This window comes from Stegodyphus dumicola, chromosome 12 (genome assembly GCF_044657685.1).
Source record: "Stegodyphus dumicola isolate Sdum_Otavi_A_Nest chromosome 12, ASM4465768v1".
Lineage (NCBI taxonomy): Eukaryota > Metazoa > Arthropoda > Arachnida > Araneae > Eresidae > Stegodyphus > Stegodyphus dumicola.
In genome coordinates this window covers 13,440,233-13,467,098 of record NC_140779.1, presented here as the reverse complement: position 1 = coordinate 13,467,098, position 26,866 = coordinate 13,440,233, and the positions used below count along the sequence as shown (strand labels likewise).

Genomic DNA, 26,866 nt, shown 5'->3' with positions numbered 1-26,866 from the left:
CTGGCAATGCAGCGATAGAGGGTGGTAGTGAGGCGGAGAAACCACGATCCCTTGCATCAGAGGATCATTCGCAAATCTGATGTCGAGCGTGATGGGTGAGTTTACGCACGGGGAAAAAGCTGACATGCATCTCATGTATGGTGCTGCTAATGGGAACGGCAGAGCAGTGCTACGGTTGTACCAGGAAGGTTTCTGAACAGGCGTATGCCGAAGACACACAATGTTCAAGTGGTTGAATCGGTCTCTGTGTGAAAATGGGTTATTTGAAGCCACCTCTGACACTAGGAGTAGACACGACAACCTCATATTGAAGAATCCATCTTGAACATTGTGCATGAATCACCTCAGACAAGTACAAGAGCTATTGCACGTCATCTGCAGCTGAGTCATTCCACCGTTTGGAGAGTATTGCATGAAAATGGTTTGCACCCATATCATTTGTAGAGTCCAAGCCTTACAAGAGACAAATTACCCTCTTCGAGTTCATTTCTGTCATTGGTTCTTGCAGCAGTGTGCAGCGCAGGCGGATTTCCCATCGGGTGTGCTATTGCTCCACTGACGAGGCAACTTTTTCACAGGATGGCATCTTCAATAGCCACAACATGCACTTGTGGGCAACTCATTATCCGCATGGCACACGTCCACATGCATTCCAAACCCACTTCTCCATGAATGTGTGGATGGGTATTGTTGATGACTACCTCATAGGCCCATACCTCTTACCTGCACGTACAAATGGCTTATGTTATCATATGTTTCTGCAAGAGGTGCTACCGGAAATGCTGCAGGATGTTCCGGCTGTCGCATGATCGCATGTGGTTCCAGCATAATGATGCACCAGCCCATAACCACGTGTGGGTTCATAATTACTTGGATGGGACGTTTCCGGGCTGATGGATTGGCCTTGGTGGACCTGTTTGACGGCCACTCCTTTCACCATATTTATCCATCTTGGAATTTTTTTATTTTTTATTTATTTATTTTTTATTGGACCATCTGAAGAGCATCATTTATGAGACTCCCGTTGACTCACTGGAGGACCTCTTTGCACGACTAGCCATTGCGGCTGCAAGCGTTCGCGAAATGCCTGCCATTTTTCAAAATGTTCGTCAGTCCCTTCCGTGACATTACCAGGCATGTATTACTGCTGGTGGTCGCAATTTTGAACATTTATTGTGAGTACTGTATTGCTACGAAGAAGCACTTTGCGTTGATTTTGTACATAAACACATTTTCCTCTCGTGTCATTTTTTGCGTTACTGCCTTAACCCGTCACTTTAGACTCTACATTCCTATAAAAAAATGCATGTTTTAGTACGCTGCACCACCCCTCCAAGTTTGTCGTATGATCTATGAAACACCCTGTATGTTGAGTTATTTATGAGTTCCCTCTTTTTTGATACATTCTTACTAATCAATATAATATAATCAATATTTCTTTAGTAAATATGTATTTGTAGAAATTTAATTCAACTTGCTTCCATTATGGAATCTATATAAAGAGGAACCAATTTAGCATATTCAGTATTCATTGATTGTTAAGAAAAATTAGGGGTTGGTAGAAATTGATTTTTGTAAAAATGGTAGGAAATAACTTATTATAATCTGTCAGGAAGCATCAAAATCAGAAGCCTTCAATCTGTGTTCTTCATCTTAATATGCAGTGCTATAGAAAATGCTTAAAACCTAGTTTATTGATAGATGTTAAATAAATTTAAATGTTTAATAACATTGTTTGATCCAGATAAAATACAAGCTATGACTGGGAAGTAGGATAAGTCACTCCTTAAAATTCAATGATAAGATCTATTCTTGCAGTCATATGTGAGAGGTTTTCCCTATCTGAACTAACATTGCAAAATGAATTGACATTTCTTGACAATTTCATATAATAATGTTTAGTATGTGTTATTAATGCAGTGCAAGGTGGAGCTGAAAGTCAATTTGAAGTACTGTTTCAGATTGGGTAACACTAATCCGAAACCCGCAAAGTGCTGAAAATAGAAACAAAAATGCAGTTGTAACTTGGAAGACAGTATTTGAGCAGTTTAAATGTTTCTTTGAAGAGTAGAAAACCTTTTAAGAAGAGCGTCTATGGTAATCGCTGCCACAGTGAAGTCGAGATCAGATTTGAGATGCTGTACATACTCTCTGTATTGCATTAGGGAATAAAAAGTACCATTTTACAAAAATAATTTTTTTTTTTTTTACAGATCACATTTTGCGTGTAGTTTCATGATACATCTTAGATTCCACGAAAAAACACTTTCAGTTCACACAGATTTTGCATGTGCAGTGACACAAGATATAATTACAAAATTAGCTTGCCAAGTACTGCCATCTGTTGAATAAATTAGACTAAAGATGAAATGAAAGGAAAGGAGAAATGAAGAATTGAGAAATGTCCAAATGAAATTAGAATGTTAGATTGTAGCCAATTAAAATTAGAAGCTCATTTCATATTTTTTTAACTTATATATACCAAATATGTAATAAATTGGAAGAGAAAACAAAGACTAAAACAGTTGCAGTATAATGGCCAGTCTAATATTTCTTTATATTCGTCATCAAACATATTTTAAGACAAGGCAGATTAAATGGCACAACTGTTCTTGAAAAATTACATTGGTACCTTTCAGACTTTTGAAATATATCTGAAGCAGCAGGCATTGCAGTAGCAAAGCAGGAAAGAGAATGCAATGCATCTAAGATGAAAACCCAGTTCAGACTGATCTAATTTAATTTCAGTTTACCTTTGTCCCTGTTGGCTGATATTAAATTTTGCTTCCCAAAATTTATTTCAAAGATGGGCTGAAGTCTTATGCAAGTATCTTCATCATTAGCATTATGCAAGAATCATATAACATGAATTAATTTTGGAACCACATAATTCAGAGCAGTTTATTATAAGCAATTACTTTTTTTAGAACAGAAAAAGGAAATAACCAAAGAGGAAACTTAAGAGCACTGTTGCAAATCATATTTAGAATTTTGATTTACGTACATATATAAAATGCAAAGAAGCAAAGTGTTTAAAACTGTTGAAAAAAAAATTGTTAATGTTTATAAATTCAATGTTACTAATATATGTGTTAAGATTTAATAATTTTTTTTAAAAATCAGATAAATCTATCTCTTAGAACTTTGTGAAATAGGACTGATATTTTACTGTCATTAAAACTGACCTGTCCAAGTATTATTTTAGGTATTTATGTCAATAAATGTAAAAAATATTAGAAAGGTGATAATTTCATGTTGTTTAAAACATCCTTCCCCCCATGCTTGGGTGTGGGAGGAGGAATTTTATTTACTAATAATTTTTGGAGAAGTTTATTATTATTATTATTATTATTGTTTTTTTGGGGGGGAGAAAAGTAGTAACTGTGTGCAGATTGATAGTTGAATTTAACTAGAAAAGTAACATGCTAGTGTAACAGTTAAAACTAAATGAAAAGGCAACACTAAGGCATAGACTTTGAATAAAACTTTGTTGATTTTGAAAATGATCCGATATAAGTGCTCTTCTGGAACAAAAAAATTGTGGAATGTCAACTAGATTTTAAAAAAAAATCCATTTCTTATGTATTCTTTTGTATGAAGAATCCTCAGTCACTATGTTTCTGTGACTTACTTGTTTTATATATTAGAAAGATACATAAATTTGTAAAGTATTGTCACAGTCAATGATCCACTGTACTGGAAAAATGATCGAAATGCAGGTTCTTGATACTGAAAGGCTTGATAAAACTTGGGGGAAGGTAATAATGCCATTGTTCACATCATGCAGTTCAATGTAATATGAATATATGATATTACTGACTACATCTTGATAAACTATACATCAGCACTTTTACTATTTTTGTGGAATAAAAAGGTTTGAATTTATGCATTATAGTACTATAGTTCATGATATTCTTACTTGGGGTACAAAAGGACTGACTACCATCTTTCAGTCACATTTTAGGCCAGTTGTCAGACTACAAATTTATTAGGGTTACAGATATTTTCTTGGGGTGTATAGCATGAAAAATATTGGAATCATTACTGTTGGTTAAGATAATATTGGAATCATTACTGTTGGTTGCTAAGTTAGAATTTTTTTTTTCTCCTTTTCAGATCTTATCAGTCGGCTAGCTCACCGCCAAAATTGATCTTTACATCAGATTTTACAATGGATGAACAACAAGCTGCAGAATGTCAAGCGTCGGAAATATTTTCTCGTTGTATTAGGCTAGTCAAAAGGTTGGATGTATTAAATATAGCAAGAGAAGAATATCTAGCATTAAAAGCACTTTTATTAACTAATGCTGGTAAGAAAGAAATGCCATCAGTGTATTTTTGCCCCATGTTATTTGTATTTTAAACACATTGTTTATTTAGCTGCTTTTAGTTATAATGCATCTCTTGTTTAGATTTAGAAAAATACAAAGTTTATTAAGTAAAAAATACATTTTTGACCCCATAAAATATATAAATATGTAATTCTTTGTAATTTTAATATTTAGTGAAGAGAAATTGTCATGCAGTCATCATAAAATATAGCTTTTATTCATTTTCATGCAGAATAATCAAATCCATATTATAATTTTCTTTATTTTTATAGTGACGTAACATAAGGGAATTTTACAAAGTGTGTTTAAAATTTTTACTCATACATTTGAAATTTTAATTATATTTTACGATTGTCATCTTGTCTTTTTTTTATTTCCCTCGTCCAGTATTCAAGAATTGAGAATTTAAAATTTTGATTTTTATGTGTATCCTGGTTTATAAAGTAATGAATTTTTCATTACATTTCAAAAGAAAAAGTAAAAGTGTAAGATCTTAAGAAAAGTCCAAAAATTTGATTAGTGTAAATTGAAAGTTTATTATATTTTAGAGTCTGTATATGTATGTAACAATATAGAGCTTGTTGACACAGCACAGAATTTATAAATAAACGGTATTGACAGTCATGATCAATTTAACACTTTTTATTGAGCAGGACATTCTTATAATGAATTCTGCCTATGTGCATGTGCATGATCACATGAGTACCTTTTCTACTACATCGTAAAGCAGTTAATTTTTATGGAGAAAGGAGTAGCAGGTGGTAATCAAATTGATAGGAGAGAAACTAGAAAGAGAACATATGAACCCAGTTCAGAATAATTTATATTAGTTATGCTTTGGGTTAATTTTAAATATTGGCTGAAATGTCATTTAAATGTCTGCTCATTAGCATAATGCAAGAATCATATGACATGGGTTAACAATTTTAAGTGTATTATAAACAGGTGCTTTTTTAGGTCAGAAAGGAAAAGTAACCAAATTAAAATTGAGAGTTAACCCTTTCGTGCCTAACGGACACATACGTCCCAAGCAAATTTCAAAAAATGCTTTTGAGATAGAAACACTTCTCTGTCTAATGGGAGACTTTCCCACCAGTCCTGCCAATATTTTTGAAGGTATTTTCATTCACAGAACATAGATGGCACTACCGTACATGATGCAATTACTGTGTTTTTGAAGTGTTGTAGCAGCTCATTCCATACTCTACGAACGTAAATAGTTTAGTTTTGGAAAATACCACCTATTTTCGATTAAATTTTGATTTATCCATAAATCTAAGGCCAGATAAGTTACTCACGAAGCGGATTACCTCTAATAAACTGCTAAGTGGCAAAGTTTTACTTCCGTTTTTATTATCGGGACATATGTGTCCCTCTCATCTTGGATAGTGAGAACACATTGTCCCAACAGTCCTATGTGATCATTTCTCTAGATATTATATTTTTCGGTTACTTTTGAAATAGTTGCTTATTATTTTTAATTTAGGCACATATTAATTCAATCTAAAATGACTCGACGCCGGGGACTTACTAATAAAGAAATCAAAAAAATTTTAGAAGATATTGATTTGGATGGTTAAATAGACGATCCTGATTTTCAAGATCCAACACACAATTTGCAGTACTCATCCGATTCAGACGAGTGTGAAAGGGATATCGATCATACGATTTCCCAAAATACAAAGAACAGCGATGCTTTGAGTAATACTGATACGGCATCACTTTCATCAGTTGATGAGATATCATCAGCTAATGCCTCAGGCTGCAAACCAATCTTATGGTTTTATGCAGATTCAACTTTCCAACCTCGAATGACAATTCCAGCAGAGTCATTGCCTAGTTTGTTATTCAACTTAAATCGTTCAGCTACCGAATTGGACGTGTTTCTTAAGATATTTCCAAAAAGTCTTATGATTTGGATCTCTCAATGCACAAACAAACGGCTCGAAAAGTTAGGACAAACAATTCACCCTACAGACCCCTCTGAAATTATGTTTGTCCTTGGATGCATGCTTGTCATGTCTTACAATAGGGTGATTAAATTCTCTCATTATTGGTCATCTAATCCTTCTTTGGGAAACGTAGCAATAAAAAATGCTATTTCAAGAGACAGATGTAAAACGTTGCTGTCAAAACTATATTTTGGTGCGCCAAAAAATGCAAGTAAAACATATTATATTGATGAGGTTGTTTCGTGCCTGAAACAAACCTTCAAACAGTGCTTAAGTGAAAGCTCATATCAAGCTATTGATGAATCAATGGTGAAATTCAAGGGACATTCATCCCTCAAACAATATATGCTGATGAAACCTGTGAAAAGAGTGATAAAAATTTGGCATCGATGTGATTCAAACCAGGATATGTATATGACATGAACATTTATTCTGGAAAAGAAACGGGTGAAGTTCAAGGCACACTCAGGGAATGGGTAGTATCAAAGCTAACGGAGACAAATCCGAGGTAAAGACGTGATACTTGCGTTTGACCGATTTTTTACAAGCGTGCACCTGATGGAAACCCTGAAATTTCCTGCTGTTGGTACGTGCATCAAGACACGCAAAGATGTTCCTAATTTTGAAACAAAACTAAGCAAAAGGGGTGAGGCTGAGTTTCTCGTAACTAAAAATGGAACATTGTGTGCAAGGTGGCTTGATTCAAAGGAAGTGATGATGCTAAGTAATTGCCACGGAGCTAAATACACAAAAGTAAACCGCACCATGAAAGATGGAAGCAAAGAAGAATTTGAGTGCCCTGTGGCAATCGAATTCTACAACAAAACCATGGGAGGTGTAGACCTTGCAGATCAAATGGCAAATGTCTATGAATTAGATCGAAAATCTTGCAAGTGGTGGAAAAAAGTATTTTTTCGCCTATTGATGAGCGCAGTGGTCAACTCATGGATTGCGAACTCAAACATCGAAAAATCCCACTTCTTGATTTCATTGTACCTCTTGCAAAAGCCTTGATGGTGTTCGGAAAGCTCAACGCACAGTATCAACGCCGTAGAGGAACTGGACACCCATCCAAAACATCATGAAGCTTACTCGATGGTGACCATCTGCCAGTAACAGCAAAAACACAACGTCGGTGTCATAAATGTGCATAACAAAAGAAGGAATCGTGCACTAAAATAATGTGCACGATGTGTAATATCGCATTGTGCATTGATTGTTTCAAACCATACCATTCGTAATTAAATTTTTACGACTAGAAAATCATTGGTTTTCTTTACAAAATTACTCATTGAAGACTACTGGGACACATATGTCCCAGCGGTCAGGACTGATGGGACATATATGTCCCGGTTCTAAATCAGTGTTCAAAAATTTTCTAAAAATATAACATCTTAGTTTTTAGCATTCTAGTGTTTAAAAAAGACTCGTCACGAAAGGGTTAAGTGACTATTGCAATTAAATTAGAGTTTAGATTTACAAAGTTTATTATTTTACATGCTTGTACATATTGTGTACATAGTGATGAATTCAGAGTTTTGGGCAGAAACTAAATTATAAGTGTGCATTTATAGTAAGGAAAAAATAAGTTTCTTATCAGAAATATTTAATGACCTAGATGTATGTTTAAATTTTTAAAAGTGCTTAATGAAGAAATTTTGTTCTGAGCTCATGCAAAATTATAAATTGACACAAAAGCATTTCTTTTATAGTTCCTGTTACAAATCTAATCATTAATCATATTTTAAGAGAATTTTTGGATTTGTTTTCTATAAATATGAAGTATTTATATAAATTCAAAATGCTTTCATGTTCTTTAAGATCTCTATTTTTAATAAGGTATGTAAAAATTTTTAGTTTTGACAAAGTTGTTAGAATGAATTCTAATGTTGCATAGTCTTTGAAATGGTATCCTCAAAATTATCAACTGTGCTAACATCAGGATGAGCAAGTCTTCATGAAAGGAGGTATATAGTAACTAGGCAGACTCTGTTTTATTTATTTATTTATTTATTATTTTTTGGTGATGTTTTATTTTCTTAATTGTTCTGATGCTTTTGAAAGTATCAGAAACAAAAATAATCTATATTATACGTAGACATTCATTTTTTTAATGATAGTCTGTGGTTTATGCAACAGTCTTTAGTGTCATCAGTTGGAATAATTTCTGTGAAATGAAAAGAAAATGTACACAAAATATTTATTACCTTAAATCTTTAAATGATTTGGTTTGCTATAAATACTTGATCATTTTCTTTGCTGTTGGACTGTAATGTTTTTGTGTCAATTTTACATTTTTAGCAAAATATCTTTTACGGTTAAACATTTTTTAGTACTATTTCTTGGGTCAGTAAATCTGTATTTTCAATACTTGCCTTATGATGGGATACTTGCTGTAAGGTTGTTATGATATGAACATCTCAGTCATTTGATTTCTTTCATGCAAAATATATCAATCTATAAAATGTTGAAATTATTGGAAATAAAATAATACATGGAAAACTGGTAATATTTCTGTTAATCTGTTCTGTGTGTAAATCCCCCTCCCTTTAACAAAAAAAAAAAAAAAAAAAAAAAAAAAAAAAAAAACTGCTAAATTGTTGCATAAGTAGTCACTTTAATAGTTTCCAATTGTGCATATTATAATATAAATGTTAATTTAGAACTATCTTGTTTTGTGCTTAAAAATTCAGTGTTATTTGAAATGCTGTGCCATATTTTAACATACTAGAATAAAGTAAATAATGACATAAGTGTTTGACATGATTTTCTCGAGTTCCGCGGACAGCATCCAGATGGTAGCCCATTCTTCCCACACTTGCTTGCACATGTCTGGTGTTTACTAAGTTCAGAACATTACCTATTCATGTTCGAAGGTCCTCCAAGTTGTGTGGTAGTGGTGGCACATACATTTGGTCTTTTACAAAGACACACAAGAAAAAGTTATATGGGGTAATGTCTAGTGACCTAGGAGTGTGGAGAAGCAACACTTATTTGTTTCTTCTGGCATGGCAAATCCAATGATTAGGAGAATTTGGTCTCCAAAATTGCACAAAACATATTCACTTTAGCCGAATCTGGCTCATGCTTCATGGTACTGGAAAGGTTTTTGTCTCCCAGATTCACAAATTGTGCCAATTAACTTTCCTGCTGATATGGAATGTTGCCTCATCACTAAATATGAGGTGGGAGGAGTCATTCTCATGTTACATTTGTCCTGCATGCCTTCCATTTGTTGGTTCTTGTCTCTAGGAGGTAAAGCTTGAATCATCTGCAATTTGTAATGTTTCATTTACAGTCATTTTCTCAAAATTGCCACACCTTTACTTGCAGAATTTCCAGTTCATAACTTGCTTCAGTAGTTTATTTCTTTGGGATGCTTAGAAACATTGCTCTTATATTTTCCATTCACTTGCCTTTATAACAACAGCTTGTTTCTTCAAATTGGTGATACCACTTTCAAACACTTTTGTAAGTCAGACTGTCTTTTCCATAGCATCTACGAAGTGTACATTATACCAAAATTACAGATCCGATTTTGCATACTGCAAGATACAAAAAGCCTTCTCTTCCTTTGATGCCATTTTTTGTTTAGCGATTGAGATGCCACCATACCATACATATTCATTAGAGACTGTTTGAGTTTTCCATCCTTTTTAACTCATTCTAGTAAGTCACTGTTTAAAAATTAATTTATTAAGGTCTTTAAAAATACTGTACATTTTGAATATCCCTGTTTATTTATGCACTTCATAAGGTATCTGAAAATCTAAATTTTTGCCCATAGTTTTCTTTTCTTTTCTTTTTTTTTTTTTTTTTCTTTTCAGCAGCTCTGTGTTTGTATTTTTGTATAAAATTTAAAGTATTTGTTAATGGCAGAAATTTTAATCCAATAGATTGCATTTTAAATTATTTTTTATCATTATGTTTGAATTGGTATTGGTTCTGATACTGTAATTAATTTGGGTCCTTAATGCAATTTTAATTATCATTACTATTATAATGTGTGATTTGGTCGTAATTGGTAATTGAGGTTATATTCACATCCTTTCTTTTTTTATTGTAAAGTTTCTATTGCAGTATGATGAGTGAGCCAGATGCCAGGTTTTGTCTTTGCGCTTGTGATGAAGTATAGAAAAGCTACGGGCATTTGACATTATGCATCATTGTTGCATAGGGGATTTAAAAATGTGTCCAAAATTTGTCTGAAAAATTCCTTTCAAGAAGTTGGAGTTGGTAGCAAAGTTTGTACCTTAAAAGTCTAGTTTATTTTTGATTATAAGTCCTTAATTTCGACCAAAATAGGCAGAAGGTCCTTAATTTTAATCATCTGAAATTTCTACCTGTTTTTGTGACTGCGATTTTGAGTGTGAATCAGCATTTTGGAGAAATATTTTGGCAAATATTGAATAGGTTCATGGATTATAATTTGTTCCTATTTCTAACATAAACGGTGAGATACTTCAGTTTCTGGGCAAGAAATGAAACATAAGCATTTCAGAATTACTTCATTATTTCTAATGAAGAGCTCTTAAACAATTTTTCCTTTTGAGGCTGTGAATTCTAATGGTTCCAGATTTGGTGACTTATCAACATTTTGGAAATTTTTAACATAAATTTCTGTAGAAAATTTTTATTCAGATGCTTGGGAATTTTTTGATGATATTTTTAAAAAACATTAGGACATTCATAAATTTCTAAAAAGTAATGGTGATATACTGAAATTATCTTTAAGAAATAACATTTTTCTTAACTTGTTTATCTTCTCTTATTTTCATTTTATTAGACACAAGCCTGGAAATTATCAAAAATGTTTCAAATCTTATTACGGGAAGAGGCATCTATGGAAAGGAATTTTTCTATTAATAAAGAAATTGAAAGCTGACAATTTATAAGATTCATCTTATATGTTTCAGTGCATGAATCATACTAGGCATTTTCCCACCTGATGTAATCTCAGTGCATCGTAAATTCTGCTACCAGTGCCTGTTCTAAATTTTTTATTAAAACAAAATTAGCAACTCCTCCTATAAATTTGAAATGCATGAATTTTTTTTAGAATAATAGAAATCATTTAATTAAATTTTAAAATGAAGTGCTAATGCATTGAAGAAAGAAAATGCATAAAGAGAAAGAAAATAGGCTTCAAATATATGTACAGTTATTATTATGTAATTTAACCAATTGTTTATAATTTCAGCCTTTTCTATAATTTCTACTTTCCATTTCCTTCCCAGAATGAAAATCAGTGAGATAGTATTGAAACTGAGGTTATTTGTAATTATTTGTCTTTGCGTTATTGCTTCCGACATTTGAATTTGTACAACAATAGGGTTACCAAGTCAGCTTAGATTAAAATTAAATTGTGTAGTCTTTGACTACTAGTCCACATTTTTAGTTTGAATTTAGTTGCATCACTACGAGCTGTAGTTGATTTTGTTAGTGTAAGAATGTGCCTTTATGTTCTGTTTAAATAAAAAGATATTTATTTAAAGTTTTATCTGACTTTGTAGTTACTTTCAGACGTAGTGATAATTTGCTTCACGTCTGTCAGGAGTTTGGGACTATTTAACTTTTGCCTGATTAAGTAAAAACTCGTAGGTACATTGTCGAAAGATTGACGGGCTAGGCGATAAAGTAGGAACTAGTAGGAACATTATTTTGCATATTGAAACCAATTTCTAATTGTTAGAAAAGATGCTTATAGAGAAGGAAACTGATATAAATTAGCCAAAATATCTCGGAAGGTTTCAGATTAAAAAGATGCAAAATATTTAGTTGTGTGTTGTTGCTACAAAATAAATGTTTTGTAGTTTTTAATGTGTAATCCTAATATTGTTTAAGAATTTATGCCATTTATTACATGTTTTTTAATCAATGAAATGTTTTTAATAGTGCTTTTTTGGCAAATACTTTTAAAAAATAAATAAATTTAATAGTGGCTGTGTAAATCTGTAATGATTAAGGGTATCTAACTACCTAATTTAATTATTTGAAACTAACTTCTTAACCTTAAATTATCTCTACATGTTTAAAGCAAGTTACTACCTTTCAATAATTGTTAATGTTGTCACAAGATACACCACACAAATGTAAAAATTGATAAAAAAGAAAACTTATTCCTTGCAGCTAGTGCTACTTAATATAATACAAAACAACTCTCCTCACATGCTTTAGTGACTTACTGGAACCTTAAATAACTGGGTTTCAAACCTAAGAATTCTATACAAAGCTGTGCCACTAACTGCATCAGACGGACGTCGTGGCACGCAATGAACTGGAAGTTGCACTGTCAGCACTATCCTCATCTTCAGGGCAGATGTTTTTATTTTATTCGGCTTATAATTCCTTACTAAATGTAGTGTTTCATCTCGATGTACTCCGATATAATTTAAATTAATTTCCTCGTTATTATAAACATCACGAATACACATCAAATAGTTTTCTGGTTGTAATTTTCTAATTTCGACTATGCGTAATGTATGCTTTGTGCATGCGCACATTGAAAGAAAAGTAAACAAATAAAATTAAGCTCCCCCCTTTTTTTTTTGGTAAATTTTGATACCCTTTAGATCACAATTGCTCTTTATTTCATAAATTACGATTTCATATTTTGAATTGTATAATTTCTGCATGCCATCTTACCAGATTTAAACTGATAATCTATAATCCGGAAAAACTGATTATCCGGAATTGCCGAAGTCCGGATTAAAGACTTTTGACTGTACAGAATGAATAATAATTCATTTGGTTAGTAATGCATATTTAAGAACTGTTTCAGATGTCAGTGAAGTGTTTAAAATTTTATTATGATGGCCTTCCTTTTTATTAATAGGATTTTATCTACTTCAGGAAAATCTCAAATCTGTATGGTTTAACTTATTAGGAATATGTAATTATTAACACTGAACTATTAAAACACTAAAATTATAAATTAATTAGCTGGTCTTTGTGGAGTGTGTATAAATTCTATGTTGTTCATTTATATACTCATCTTAATTTTTATTTCTGAACAACAGGATTGAGTGTCAATAAGGTATAAATTGACAATGAAGTTTTCAAAATCTTTTTTAAAAACTTGCCGATGAATTAAGTGTTGACCATACTGTGATAATATGTCATTTATGTGCCGCATTAGCTTTCTGAGGATAAATAAACTGAATCAATTAAATGCATGTTTTCATAATTCATATTTTTATTTTCATATTTAAAATAATTATACAGCATTTTGCATTAAATGTCGATTCATGTTTTTTCTTAAAAAAAAAGCATCTTAACAATAATATGAAGGAAAACATTTCCAGGATTGTGAGACAAACACAAAGCTTCTGGACATTCTGCAGATTCTGCATTTAATTGACAGAAAACTTTAATAAGAATTAGTAGGTTGTGTGTAGTTTAATTCATTATTTCATTTTACCTATTGGTGGAAGCCTACTGGCAGGTAAGTGTTGTTGATATTTTCAGCATATGCATAATAAAATAAATATCAATATTTAGTTATCATAAATAAGTAAAGGCCTGTTCAGTTACAGAAATAATAAAGACCTTGTGTATAAATAAAAATGTAAATAAATAAAAAATGAACCATCAAACGGTTAACATCTGGGTCCTTTCACAAAGGGAAAATATTTTTGTAATGAAGAAGAGATTATCAGCACTTTTGTGAAATCTGAAAACTCGAATGTTTTCTTAATTGTGATTTATGCTGACGTCGGAAGTAATGTTAAATTTTTTTTTTTTTTTTTTTATAAACTACAGGTTTGTTTTCTAAAAGATAAACAGATTTTATTTTTTGTTGTATAATCTTAACGTTTCATATGCACTAACCAAACACTTGTGTTATTTTCACAGTTTATGAATTTATATGTTATTTCTTCTTTTTTAATATATTATTTTTACTTTATTCATTCAGTTCTAATTTTTAAAATTTTTTTTATAGATATTCAGCTTGAAGATTCAAAATCTGTGTACAAACTTCGTGATACTATACTAACTGGACTTACAGACTGTGTTACAATTTTTCGCACTACAAGTTATGTCCAACATCTGAACCAGTTGCTTCTGTGCCTGCCTCTTCTGCGGCAACTTGATGTTGAAGTGCGCCTTTTTTGGAACAACGTACGCAAGGAGGGCAAGGTTCCAATGAACAAATTGTTTGTGGAAATGTTAGAATCTAATGTACCTCTGTGGTAGTTTGCTTATTATGTACCACATGGAATCCAAGATCAACCAACAAGGAGGTCTGCTGGATGAAGATACTGAGTTGCAAAGTGTTGGAATGTGATCAAATCTCATAACAATCAAACAATTGCATCATTTTTAACAATGGGATAAATACTTTAGCTGATAAGAGAGAACCAAATAATAGTTTTTGTAATACTAGAGGCAAAAATATATGTAGGGTTCATTCTATGTCTGTTTTCACAGGTAGTACATTTGCCTTAGTTGCCCTTAAATTCACAAAATGTTGCCTCTTTGTAATTGGTCACTGTACTATAATTGGTACAAATCTATCACAAAAATATAGAATTTGTTACTTGCCAGCTGTACTGGCTGTGTATACCTGGAAAGTAATAGATTTCATAAGCTAAAAAGAGTAACAAATATCCAAATGTGCTACTCAGAGTTCTAAAGCAATAGTAATTATAAAGAAGTGCATAGAAAGAAATAACAAATAAGGTACTCCAGTTTTTACAGATAAGTTTTTCCTCGAAGTATTTATTACTTAGTAGACTATCATATAAAAAGGAAAATTTAATATATTGTTAAGGTATATATGTGTTTATACACGGCATAGGATATTTTGCAAAATTTATTTGCACATCTATGCAACAACTGAAATTATTCTTCATCTATCTATATAGGTATTGTTGATGCTGTTGCTTCATTAACTACAGGATATTTCATGCTAAGATTTGCTCTTCCCCCCAACACTTATCACAAAAATAGTTAAATGCCCCTTTGAAAATAGTTAAATTTCTAAACAAAATATTTGTGAAATTGTTCTAAATGAGATAGACATTAGTAGCCATTTTGAATGGAAATGAAATCCTCTTGTTTTTCACCCTCTCTCTCTCTTTTTTAATGGGCAAGGTAAGAGTATGCCTGTTTAAATCCTAGAATGAACTCAAAAAACTGCCTTTCCCCATTAATAAAAATTTCAGCCTTATTGCCAAAAACATCTTGCTTATCATAGTATAATGCTGGTTATATTTTATTATGTTTCAATGTAAGAAAAGGAAAGTAAAATATTTATTTTACTGTTAACATTTGGAGTAGCCTGGAAACTTTGTAGGAAATGCTATAGTGCCATAATATAAAATGCCATAATACGTGCCTGAGACATAAATATGATCACAATTAAAAAAATCCAGATTTGCTTCATATTTTTTATGACACTTTAATTCATCATATATTTGCTTATTAAATGGATGGAAAGGTTATTAGGTTATTTTGAAAGTTTTTAAATCTGTTAATATTATCACTAAGGTTGTTTTTCAAATCATTTTATTGACATACATAATAAGGAATCAAAATTAAATTTTTATCTATAATTGAAATGATGTCAGAAATTTTTTAAGTTTATTGCAATAATTATAACTGACTGAGTTTGTAGGTCTTAAGTCAGTTACTTACAGTGCATTTGAGATATAAATTTGCCGTTTGTATCATTAATGTACTTGTTTATATCAAATTTTCTTCTGAAGAACAAAACTTCAATATCCACAGAATGCTTTTCGTAGTGAAATATATACCTTTTCATTCCAAAATGTCTGGAAGTAAAATAGCTTTCTGTTAAAAAAAAATATATATTTAATTGTTATGAGGACTACACTGTATTATAATTTACATTTGGGGGGGGGCTGGGGAAGAACTGATTTACTTTTCTCTTGTGTCCTAAAGCATTTGGTGAGTTTAAGAAGATTCAAAATCTTATGTTTTAAAATTATATACTTTATGCAATATTCAAAACTGTTACCATATATTTTGTTAGTTAAATGCAATTGAATATAAGAATAGTTGGGGATGTATCTGCAGATTTTTTTATTGTATGACAGCTATACTGAACTCAAAACTTCAGTTTTGTATACAAATTTTAGTCATCTCTTCATTTACACCCATATTAAATTAGCACATTCATAATTGTAATATTTCCAATTATAACATCTCTTGACAGCTTGTATCTATTCCATTGATTTTTTAGTATTTAATTGATTTGCTATTAATTGTGGATAATTTGTTATCTGTATTTTTAATGCATAATTTGAGCAGAAACTGTGTTAATTTATAAGTTATGTGGTGTTAGATTTATTCTGTATGTAATTTAAAATTTCAGTGTATAGATTTAAACATAGCCATTTAAGAAAATATAAAGCATTCATTTCTTTGTATAGTATGCACAGACCTCATGAAACTTTTATCAACCTTGATGCAAACCATTTTTCATGTTCATATATGTCCTGCCATTACTCATTAAAAGTGTTTCATTGTGGTCTCATTGTTACTGCCATCATTTTAGAAACAGCAGTCTTCAAAGTTAACTTTGGTGCTGCCGTTATGAAAACAAAAAATAATTAGCGAAAGGGAAACCTAGGTTTCATTTTTATAAATCTGGGTTTCTCAGCTTCTGTATATATAATTTTTACCTATGAAGACATTGGAGAAATTTAAATCGTGGAAATTTTATTATTCACAGAAGAGCAAAGTTGTGAATGCCTGTACTTTTCTCCATTTGACAATTGTGCAAATTTCTGAGATATTTTTTTAATGATACATTGTATGAAATCTATAAATACACACATTACAAATGGTATAAAATTTGTAAAAATATTTCATTATTTTGTTTATACTTCATATTGAATATATTATATATTTCATTCCATTCGTTAATGAAAACATTTTAACTGAAAATGAATTCTATGCATTAATGCCTTCTAGAAGCAATAAACTGAATGTTGGTTTATTTGTGGAAAGTGTTTTTCAGTTTGAAAGCTTTACATCACTTAAAATTTCATGTGAAGATTTTTTTCATGGCTGATTCTTGAATACCTCTGTTTGGAATATATTGTTAGTATTTATTAATTTTTGTGGAATAATTTAGTATTGGGTGAAAATTATTCAAGTTCCTGCAGTGTAGTTTTATCGATTTTGGCAGCTAGTTTGGCAGCTTAAAATATAAAGACTTTTCATATTTTAATTTTTATCATTGCATGTGCTCAAGTTTAAAACTACAATGCTTTAGTATCATGCTTATTGTTTCATCAAAATTTCAGAAAATAGTTTTTATGCACCTATTGATAGATTAAATTACTTTTCTTTGAAAATTTTATCATAACAATACAGAAGTATGCCACAAAATATTGATATAGTTCAGTTTGTATTATCTAGTTAATACTTTTTAAGTGAACAAAATTGCTTAAATTTTTTTAATGCTTTCCTTTGCAATATATATAATATGTGATTTATGTCCATTTTTAAAATAGCTAATGTTGTTCCATTATTTCATTTGTGCTACTGCTTTATAATGGGTTAGTTTTCCAATACTTTAAGACTAAAAAAAAAGTGTTCAAATTTAGTATTTTTGCTTTTAAAGTATTGGTTGAAACAATCAAGGGTAATATTTCTCAGGTGCTGTTTAACTTTCATAAATTCTAAATGCTGTGCTTCTGTGTTTTAATATTGCAAGTCTTCATATATAGTCATGTTTGTATTTTAGAAGCCTTATCTTGTAAACATTTCATCGAATTAATTATAATTAATTAATCCAATGATATAAATGTAGTACTTTGACATATATTTTTGTTGTAATCTTTAAATGTGCTAAAAGTGTTTCAACTACCTATTTTAATTTTTATTTTTCGGAGAGGTCTGATGTGTGTCGATGCTCTATGCCCTGACAATTGTTGGATTAGCAATGTAATATAACTTTTAAACTCATTTATGTTTCTGTAGAATTGTTTCAGTAGGAAACTAACCTTTCTTTTTCATTTATCCATTTTTTCATACCGCTAATATAGAACATATTGTCTTTGGACTTCGTATTTATTTCCATTTTTATAGAAGTTTCTTAAGCATGAACTGAAACCTGGAATTATTTAAAAGTTCTTTAAAATACTATGATTTTAACTATATCTTTAAAATGCTAAATATTTTAATTGATTTTCTTAATGTGATACATTATTCTTAAAATAAACTCTAAATTGCTTTTTAAATGGTAGAATATTTAATATGCAAATAGAACTTCCATATTAGTATAGATATAAAGTATTTTATTTAGGGAAAATCAGTAATGTTTAGTTACTGCTTTCTCTATTTGCAACATGAGAATAATTATTTCTCATGCCACAAATTCTATACTAATTAATGTAGAGCAAGCAAAACGCATTTGCTGCAGTAATGGAAAAAATGAAGACTAGTAAGCTTTCTTTCATGTTAGATGTGCACCATGAATAAGAAAATGTATAGTGAATTAATTATAAATTTTCTTTTAATTTCTTAATCATATAATAAACATAATTAGATTTTATTCAATTTAACATTCATTATGTTGATTGATTAAAGTTCCTATTGAGAGATTATAGCAAGTTTTTAATTTTGAGCTGTTTATCCTTAACTGCAGTGTTCATTTTTTTAATGCAGTTTAGTATGAATATTAACATGTAATGAACAGGAGAATGGCAGGCAATTTAGTTAAATTGGTAGTGGACCGGTTTTACAGTAAGAGTAAAAATTACATTTTGTTTGGATGCTTATTAAAATATACTTAATAAATGAAGTTTGAAAATTTATTTCTTCCACATTCAAAAATAACAATTTAAATCTTTTTCATTTCTTTAATCTGTATAAAGTATCTTAAATAAAAGATAAAGTAAGGAATACATAATTTATTTTCTGCTACTTAAAACCACAATTTTTACTTATTTTGCTTCCTACTTCATAAAGCATTACACTCACCTATGAAAAATACTAATACCTCAGGTTAAGGAAGTGTTCTACTCCAAATCTTAACTAGAACTGCAGGCTCACTTTCCACACATTTAAAACTGAAAATTGAATGCATTTTTGCAAAAATCTTTAACTTTGGTTTTAATATATTATGAGTCTATAATTGAAGACCTTGATTATGGTTATCAAATAATTACTTATTTGACAACTGTGGTCAAGGTTTGATTTAAATATAAGACTAATACATGTATATATTTTAATGTTATTAAACATTTTACTTTGACTAAAAAAACTACTCTTAAAGCTATTTTTAAACAATTATCAAGTAATTAATTCTCACTTCTTCAGGAGATGGTGATATCTTACATTTATTTTTAATACTCATCATGCAACTAGGGAAATTTCATTAAAAATTAAAAGTGATTATGATGCTAATAAAATGCACTTTTTAAGTTTTGCATTCTTTCTGCCAAATAAATGATCTAAATTACTTCAAAAATAACCGTTTTTTATTTATTATATTATTATTTAAACACATTTGAAACTTATGAATGATTAACACTGGTTCTTTTAATCACATTGATGTAGTGCAGCAAATTTGAGATAAGACTGCCATATTGTTTTAAGTTTTTTTTTTTTAGTGTTTATAATTGAAAAAATATAAAGCCCTGCTGAAATGAAGTGTACAAACAATTATGAATAATGCAAATTGTGAATCAGGAGTAAATGTAAAGTGATTTTAAAAAGGACTTGTAATGCAAGCTTCATACAGATTATTTCTTTAATGCCTATTTTAAATAATCAAGTTCATTCATCTACAGTTTATTTATTATTTTTCCCCTTATTTTGTTATCTTGGGTCATTTGATAGATAAACAGATTAATTTTAAAATCTTTTTAATGCATTTTTAACATGAAATTATAGTTTATTTGAATATCAATATCTAATGAATTGATTTAAAAGCAAAACATATTCTACTCTGCATTTATTCAGTTAAAGTTGAATACATCATTAAATACAGGGTAGCTTATTGGGGGAAAAGCTTCTTTCCAGTATTAATATGGCAAGGTTGGCATCATCTTTCTAGGGTGATATGAAGGAAAGGAAAATAAAACTGGAACACTGCTTTATTTAGCAGCACAAAGTTGCCTGACGGACTGACAGCAGACAGAGCAAGGGGTTACAACCTCCTTTATCCTTCAATACCTCACAATAGTATTGAAGGTGGCTTACTTTTCCATGGGCCATGTTATATGTAGCAGAACTTTTTTGAATTTTTATCAACTAATAATGAAAGGTAACCAAACATGAACAAAGCAAACAAACTTAAAATTAATTCTGAAAACAATGAAAATTATATCGAAAACACAATTTTATATGAGATGATAATTGTCTTTCTCAAGGAGGAGATAAGAGAATTATCAGCAGACTGTCTTGGCTACTCCTTAAAAAAGAACACAAGAATTGAATTGTCAACTAATTAAAATTTTTGTTTTCAGGATTAACTTCCTGTTTTCTTTCTTAACCTTCCGTCATTTATTGAAAATTCAAAATATTTGTATTTTATTCACATTAATTGTTTAGCATTTTTTTGGTCTATATTAGTGTTAATAAAATATTCCCCAATTTTTCCTCTAAATATATTGCTGGTTTTCTCTAATATATATGTAACATAATTTCTTGTGGAAGGAGCATAGAATTATCTATCAAGTCTATTTTAAAACCTCAAGCTTTTTTAACCCTCCAAGGGTTATGGCCATAAAATTCTGTATCAAAGAATGGCTTTGATTTGCTTGAAAATTTCTGTTATACTCTGATCTGTTTGATTTCGAGTTGGAAGGAGAGGATTAAGGTACAAAGTGAAAAGATCCTTTTTGAATTATGATCAAGAAAATACCGTTTATTCGTGATATTTTAGGGAACTATGAAATTTCAGGGCCAAACCCGTAATACTTGGAGGGTTAAAAAAAGTATCTGAATTTACACTTCTAAAAAGTAAGTTTTATTTGTTTATAAATGATAACTGCTACATTAATAGTTATATGCTTTGCCCTTTGTTATTAATTTCTTTGAAGATAATTATAATTTTTAATATTTCGTTAGAATAAAGCATATTGTCTGTCTTGTCATAAGAACTACTGTAATGCATCTAACTGGAGGTAACTGGTAATAAGTAGGCTTTACACATTTTAGGTAGAGGTGAGTCAGGAACAAGTGTTATTGTTATAACAAATGTTGGTTGGAGAAGGGACAAAACAATGCCGTAAAGATATTTTTACTTAAAGCAAAATTTCATTTTGTTTTTTCTTAATAAATAAATTCAGTTATATTTTTAATATATAAATGTAACTGTCCCTCATTCTTTTAACCCCCCTACAAGATAATTTGCTTTTATGCATTTTAGTATGCCATTACCTTATGCATAAGTGCTGGATTTTAAACTTAATGCTAAATACTTTGCAAGCTAAGAATCATTTATCAGTTCAAATGTTCTATCATAATCTAATCTTCAAAAATTAATTTTAAATGCTACAGCTTTTCAATAAATTATTTTCTAGGAATTCAGATACTTCTCTGCCTAACATAGGAAGCACAGTTATTGGGCATATAGCACAAAACTGAGTTATATTTTATAGAATGTGATGAGTACTATATTTAAAGCTGAAATTTAAACTAATACTCAATAATGTGTTTCTTTCATACTTCATTACAATTTTTTAAGAACTTAACAGATAAACACTTGTGTTTGATATGTATGTATGTATGTATATTTTTTTGACTCATTCTGATATATAGACATTTACTGGACTAAGAAAGGTGAAATATTTGTTTCAATTTTGCTGTTTTGGTCAATGATAGTACAAAGATTATATAAATTTCTGCTTTTGTATAATTCTGCTACTCATTGCTGGTATGTATATTTATTTGTCTTAAGAATAACCTGAGAATTTTTTAATCAAAATTTAAAATGGGTGGAAAATAATGAACACAGTAATTTCTGCATTGTTAAATCACCTTGCATTTCACTTGAATCATTCATGTAATTTTTTACTTCTTGATTACAAGATCTTTGGATTTGTACCTGAAATCTTTTTTGAACGTCTTTCGCATAGACAGTGCTTTCATCAAGTAAAGATCATGATTATTTTATTCCTAGAACAATGTTGTCCCGTCCGTTTGGCACTTTAGATAAAACATGCTGTCTATATAGTTGCTGTGATAAATCAATTCATTACCAATGTTTACTTTGTGTTGTCAGATATCTAGAATCTAGGATTCCTGCAATAATATTCTGATGTATTTGTTCTGCAAGTTTTTTTTTTTTTTAATGTAGTCATTGAAAAATGTAAAACAATATTGTAGATGAATGAAGATATTTATGTTTTCTCAGGTGTATAACAGTGAATCCCTCCCCTCTTGGTGGATGTAAATATTATGCTGTTATATTCGTTGTGTCGTAATTGGAATTTTTTTCCCTTCAATTTTCAAGAGAATTCTTAAGGTCATCCTTGTAGGGAGTGGTTGAAAATATGTGTTTCCGTTTTGCATTTCACATATATTTTGAAGCACAGTTTTTTATAAAATTAAATTTGTCTGATGCATTTGAGAATATAATTAAAGCTATATTTTGGTTTAAAGTTCTCAGTACTTCATCTCATTAATGGTATTGTTTTACATTTGTAATATGTGTCATTTTATTGAAATAGAAATCATTATTGTAGGTGACGCACGGGCAAATTGAAACTGATAATTTACCCACCGATTATTTTTCTAGCATCATGGGCTTTTGAAATCTCATTATCATAAGAATGGTCTGCTAACTGAATTAAGTAATTTTTTTGCAATTAGCAATGTATTTTGTTATACTTAAAATAAATTTTAAGTCCTATTCAAATTGCAGAATCTGTCTGGTAAATGTAGTAATTTGAAAAATTGTGTATTTTTGCAATACGAAATATGTTGTGCTCTTTAATGATTAAATTATTTCACTGTTCCTTATGTTTTATGGAAATACTTGTTATTTTCTTAAAATATAAAGAGAAATTGTGAATTTTAATAAGACTTTGAGACAATCCAGTGATTCACATATTTCCTCTAAATAGTGCATTCCTGCAACTGTTTTTTGTGGTGGTCTAGCAACATTTGAAAAGGCCTAAGTATACCGTAGTTTATAGTTGGCTTTTAATGTGAATAGATAATGAGGATGTTTGTTAAGGTTCTAAAGCTTAAGATAAAATGCATATTTGGAAATCCATCCATAAATGCAAGTGTGGAAGGTTTAACAATATTGTGACTTTATTTTTAAAAAAAGAATTAGAATAAGAAAATATTTGTTTCTTGAGCTGCATAACTAGTAACTGAGTAAAAATAAATATTTAGAAATCATGCAAAGTTACTTTTCTTAAAAGCTTTTTTGATGTCATGTTACTTCAAATATCTTGTGCATTATTTAGTGAATAAAGGTATTCTTGGTTTACATTGCCACAAATTGTTATACTGACCTAATTTTAGAAGTTAATAATTATGGTGCTTAATAACTATGCAATTTTGTGTTTTTTTGGATGATTGTAATTATATTTCTGTAATGAATTCATACAAATTTACAGTACTGATAAGTTCAGTATTAAAAAAATAATTTAATTATTTCTATTAATATTTGCTCTTTCTTCCACTTTCTGGATCTTCAAAATTTTTTATGTATCATTTTATATGTAGTATTTAATGTCGTTACAATTTGCAGTGTGAAATTTTCCAAAGCTTTCTGTCATTTGACAGATACATTTGTTGTAATTGTTAGAATTTATTTAAATGTTTTATGAGACTGTAATTCTGTCTAAATGTCATTAAATATTGAGATCAAAATTTAAAACGTTGTGCATAGATAAAGCAATAATTTAGGAAAGTTATGCATGTGTAAAAGATCCAGTTTATTAAATGCATAGAGAAAGCTTGGATATAGATTTCAGTGTGAAATAGTAAATGTTAGCATGAGATAAAAGAAAAGAATTCAGTGCTACCATTATTTAGGAAATTAGCATTAACCCAGCCTAGCTTACATGTTTAAAAGGGAAAGAAACTTCTTCCGTGTTATATAGATGATGCATTTTGCTAGGCCTGTATAGGTTTGAATAGATCCTTTAACTGAAAATGTGTAGAAAAAGACTATTGTATTAGTTGACATTAGCTTGTTGATGTATAGTAATGTTTAACTCTGTTACAACTAATGTTGGTGATTAGAGATTAAAACTTAAATCAGTATACATTTTAAGACATATAGATGGCATGTTAAATAAAATGTTTGCAAATAAAAAAAAGAATATTTCCAGGGCTCCCTTAAAGAGATAAGTGATACAAAGATGTATATATTTCTTTCTTATATGAAAATTACCATCATATGTATTTTAAAACCTTTTTAAAAATAATTTCATTTACTTAAATAATTTGGTTTATATTTATAGGTTAAAAGACTGCTGTTTTTTTAATACCATTGCTTTAAATTGGAGGGCCCTCTTGTATCTTGAAATGTATAATTAATGTTCAGTTAAATTTAAGGTCTATGCTAAATGTTAAATCTTCTGAAATAATTTGAATAAATATTATTTTATTATTCTTGTTAATTCTATGATAACTGTTAAATGTATGAAATTAAACTATGTGTAAATTTTAAAATATAAGAGCTTAGAAATATAAAACAGACGAAAGACTTCCTATATGTATGATGTGAGGTTATGATGGATTTTTTTAAAAATTGTTTTTCAGATTGCAAATAAAACACAAAGTATATAGTGTGCTTGTTGAACAAAATGTGAGATGTATTCAGTTTAACTAGGAAAAACCAAAAAATTTTGTTTTGGTAAAATTTGTCATTTTATTGTTTAAAAATTAATAATTGAAAAATACAGGGAAAAACTATTTCATGTCTATAAAGAAGCAAGCACAGTTTTATTTTGTGTTTTCTTATTGTATGTGTGTGTATAGAATTTGAAGAGTACAAACATGCCATCCAGAAATTTATTTTGTAAACAAACATGTTGAGCATTGTGTTATTCTAGTTTTTACCTTTCAAATTGGAAGACTGTATATTTCGCAGTTATCAGTTTGTCCAATAAAACTCTGTGATGTGAAAAAGGTGACAGTTTATTTTGTAATGCAAATTATCTAGACTGATAAATCTAGATATGTCAGTTATCCCCACAACTTCCTCTATTAAATATTTGATATATGTAAAGCCGTTTAAAAGTAGTTTTAACCTTTTAAACATGGCAGTTTAATTTAACAATAAAATAATTTTAATTTATCACATTGAGAGTAATTAAGCAAAAATTCCTTTCTATGTAATAAATTTTTGAAATAGTAATTAATTTTTTTCAGTGGTGGCTTAGCTAACTGTACTACAAAAATAAATCGAACCAACTCTACATGTTTATGAATTTTGAAATGCTGCCTTGGTAAAAGGTTAAGATTTATTTGTATCAAATTTTTTTGCAACTGTATTTTCTTTTTGCATTTAGACTTAAAACAGATTCAACAAGAATGTTTTAAATAGAAATTTTTATTGGGAGTCTGCATAAATGTGTCACATTCAAGAATTTTATTGCAAAGACCTTCAAAGAAGTATTAGTTTCTTTTATCTTATAGATGTTAAGCCTAAAGATTGAGAGTTATTGCCTATTTAAAGAGTATTGTATAGAAACCTGTTTTTTTATTATTATTATTGTTAGTACTGAATTGCAGAAACACCATTTCTGTAATGTTTCGAGTTATTTAGGGGCTGTATGATAATTTTGCTGTCTTTAAAAGCAGCAATGTTTGCTGTAGCTGGTAGAGGTTGCTAGCATTTGTATATAGTTTAGCATGTTCATTCCCTTGTGAGGGAAAATGTATCATGTGCCACTGACTCATTGCCAGCCAATAAACTGTTCAGTGGGTTTGAAGCTGACTTGATTATTGTGTGTAAAATATAAGTTCACATTTAGCATAAATGCAAGCAATAACAAAATCAATAAATTTCCTTAACTATATATATCATGTATATTAAATATTTTCATTTATTTTCATTGAACCATCTAAAACAAATTATTGGTATCAAGCTCCTCCATGTATTTTTAGTCATTAAATTTCACAATACAGTACAAAGGTCTTAAATCCAAACTCGTCGGGATTTTGGCGATTCCGGATTATAGATAATCAATTTAAATCTGGTAAGATGGCATGCAGAAATTATAAAAATAAAAATATGAAACTGTAATTTATGAAATAAAGAGCAATTATGATCTAAAGGGTATCAAAATTTACCCCAAAAAAAAAAAAAAAAAAAAAAGAGGCGTAATATTTATTTGTTTACTTTATTAAACATTTCTTTTAATGTAAGCTGTTTAAGTTGCTTCGTTTTATGTGCTAATACTTTCTCTTCTTCTAAAAACAGTCATAATTTCTTGTTCAGTTACAAAGTTTCGCTGTTCAAGTCCTGTAATTGCTGTGCCGAGAATACCAACTAACTTGTCAATCGAAATTTTTCGTTTTCCCTAACCTCTCTGTCACTTTCTTTATGCCTTTATCCATTTTTTGCAGCAATGCCACTTTTTCCTTTGGCAGCTTCAGAATCGGAAACTCTTTTTGACATAATCATAAATT

At 29.9% G+C, this 26,866-nt stretch overlaps 1 protein-coding gene across 3 annotated transcripts in view; it reads left to right on the top strand.

Moving 5' to 3' along the window:
- Positions 1-26,166, top strand: part of ERR (estrogen-related receptor) — a 169,014-nt gene extending 142,848 nt beyond the window's left edge. For all 3 annotated transcript variants that reach the window (XM_035358148.2, XM_035358146.2, XM_035358147.2), the window contains 2 exons: positions 4,117-4,310; positions 14,226-26,166. In XM_035358148.2, coding sequence (XP_035214039.1) covers positions 4,117-4,310; positions 14,226-14,479 — 448 coding nt within the window. In that variant the 3' untranslated portion in view covers positions 14,480-26,166. The remainder of the gene's footprint in view (positions 1-4,116; positions 4,311-14,225) is intronic.
- The last annotated feature ends 700 nt before the right edge of the window (positions 26,167-26,866 follow it).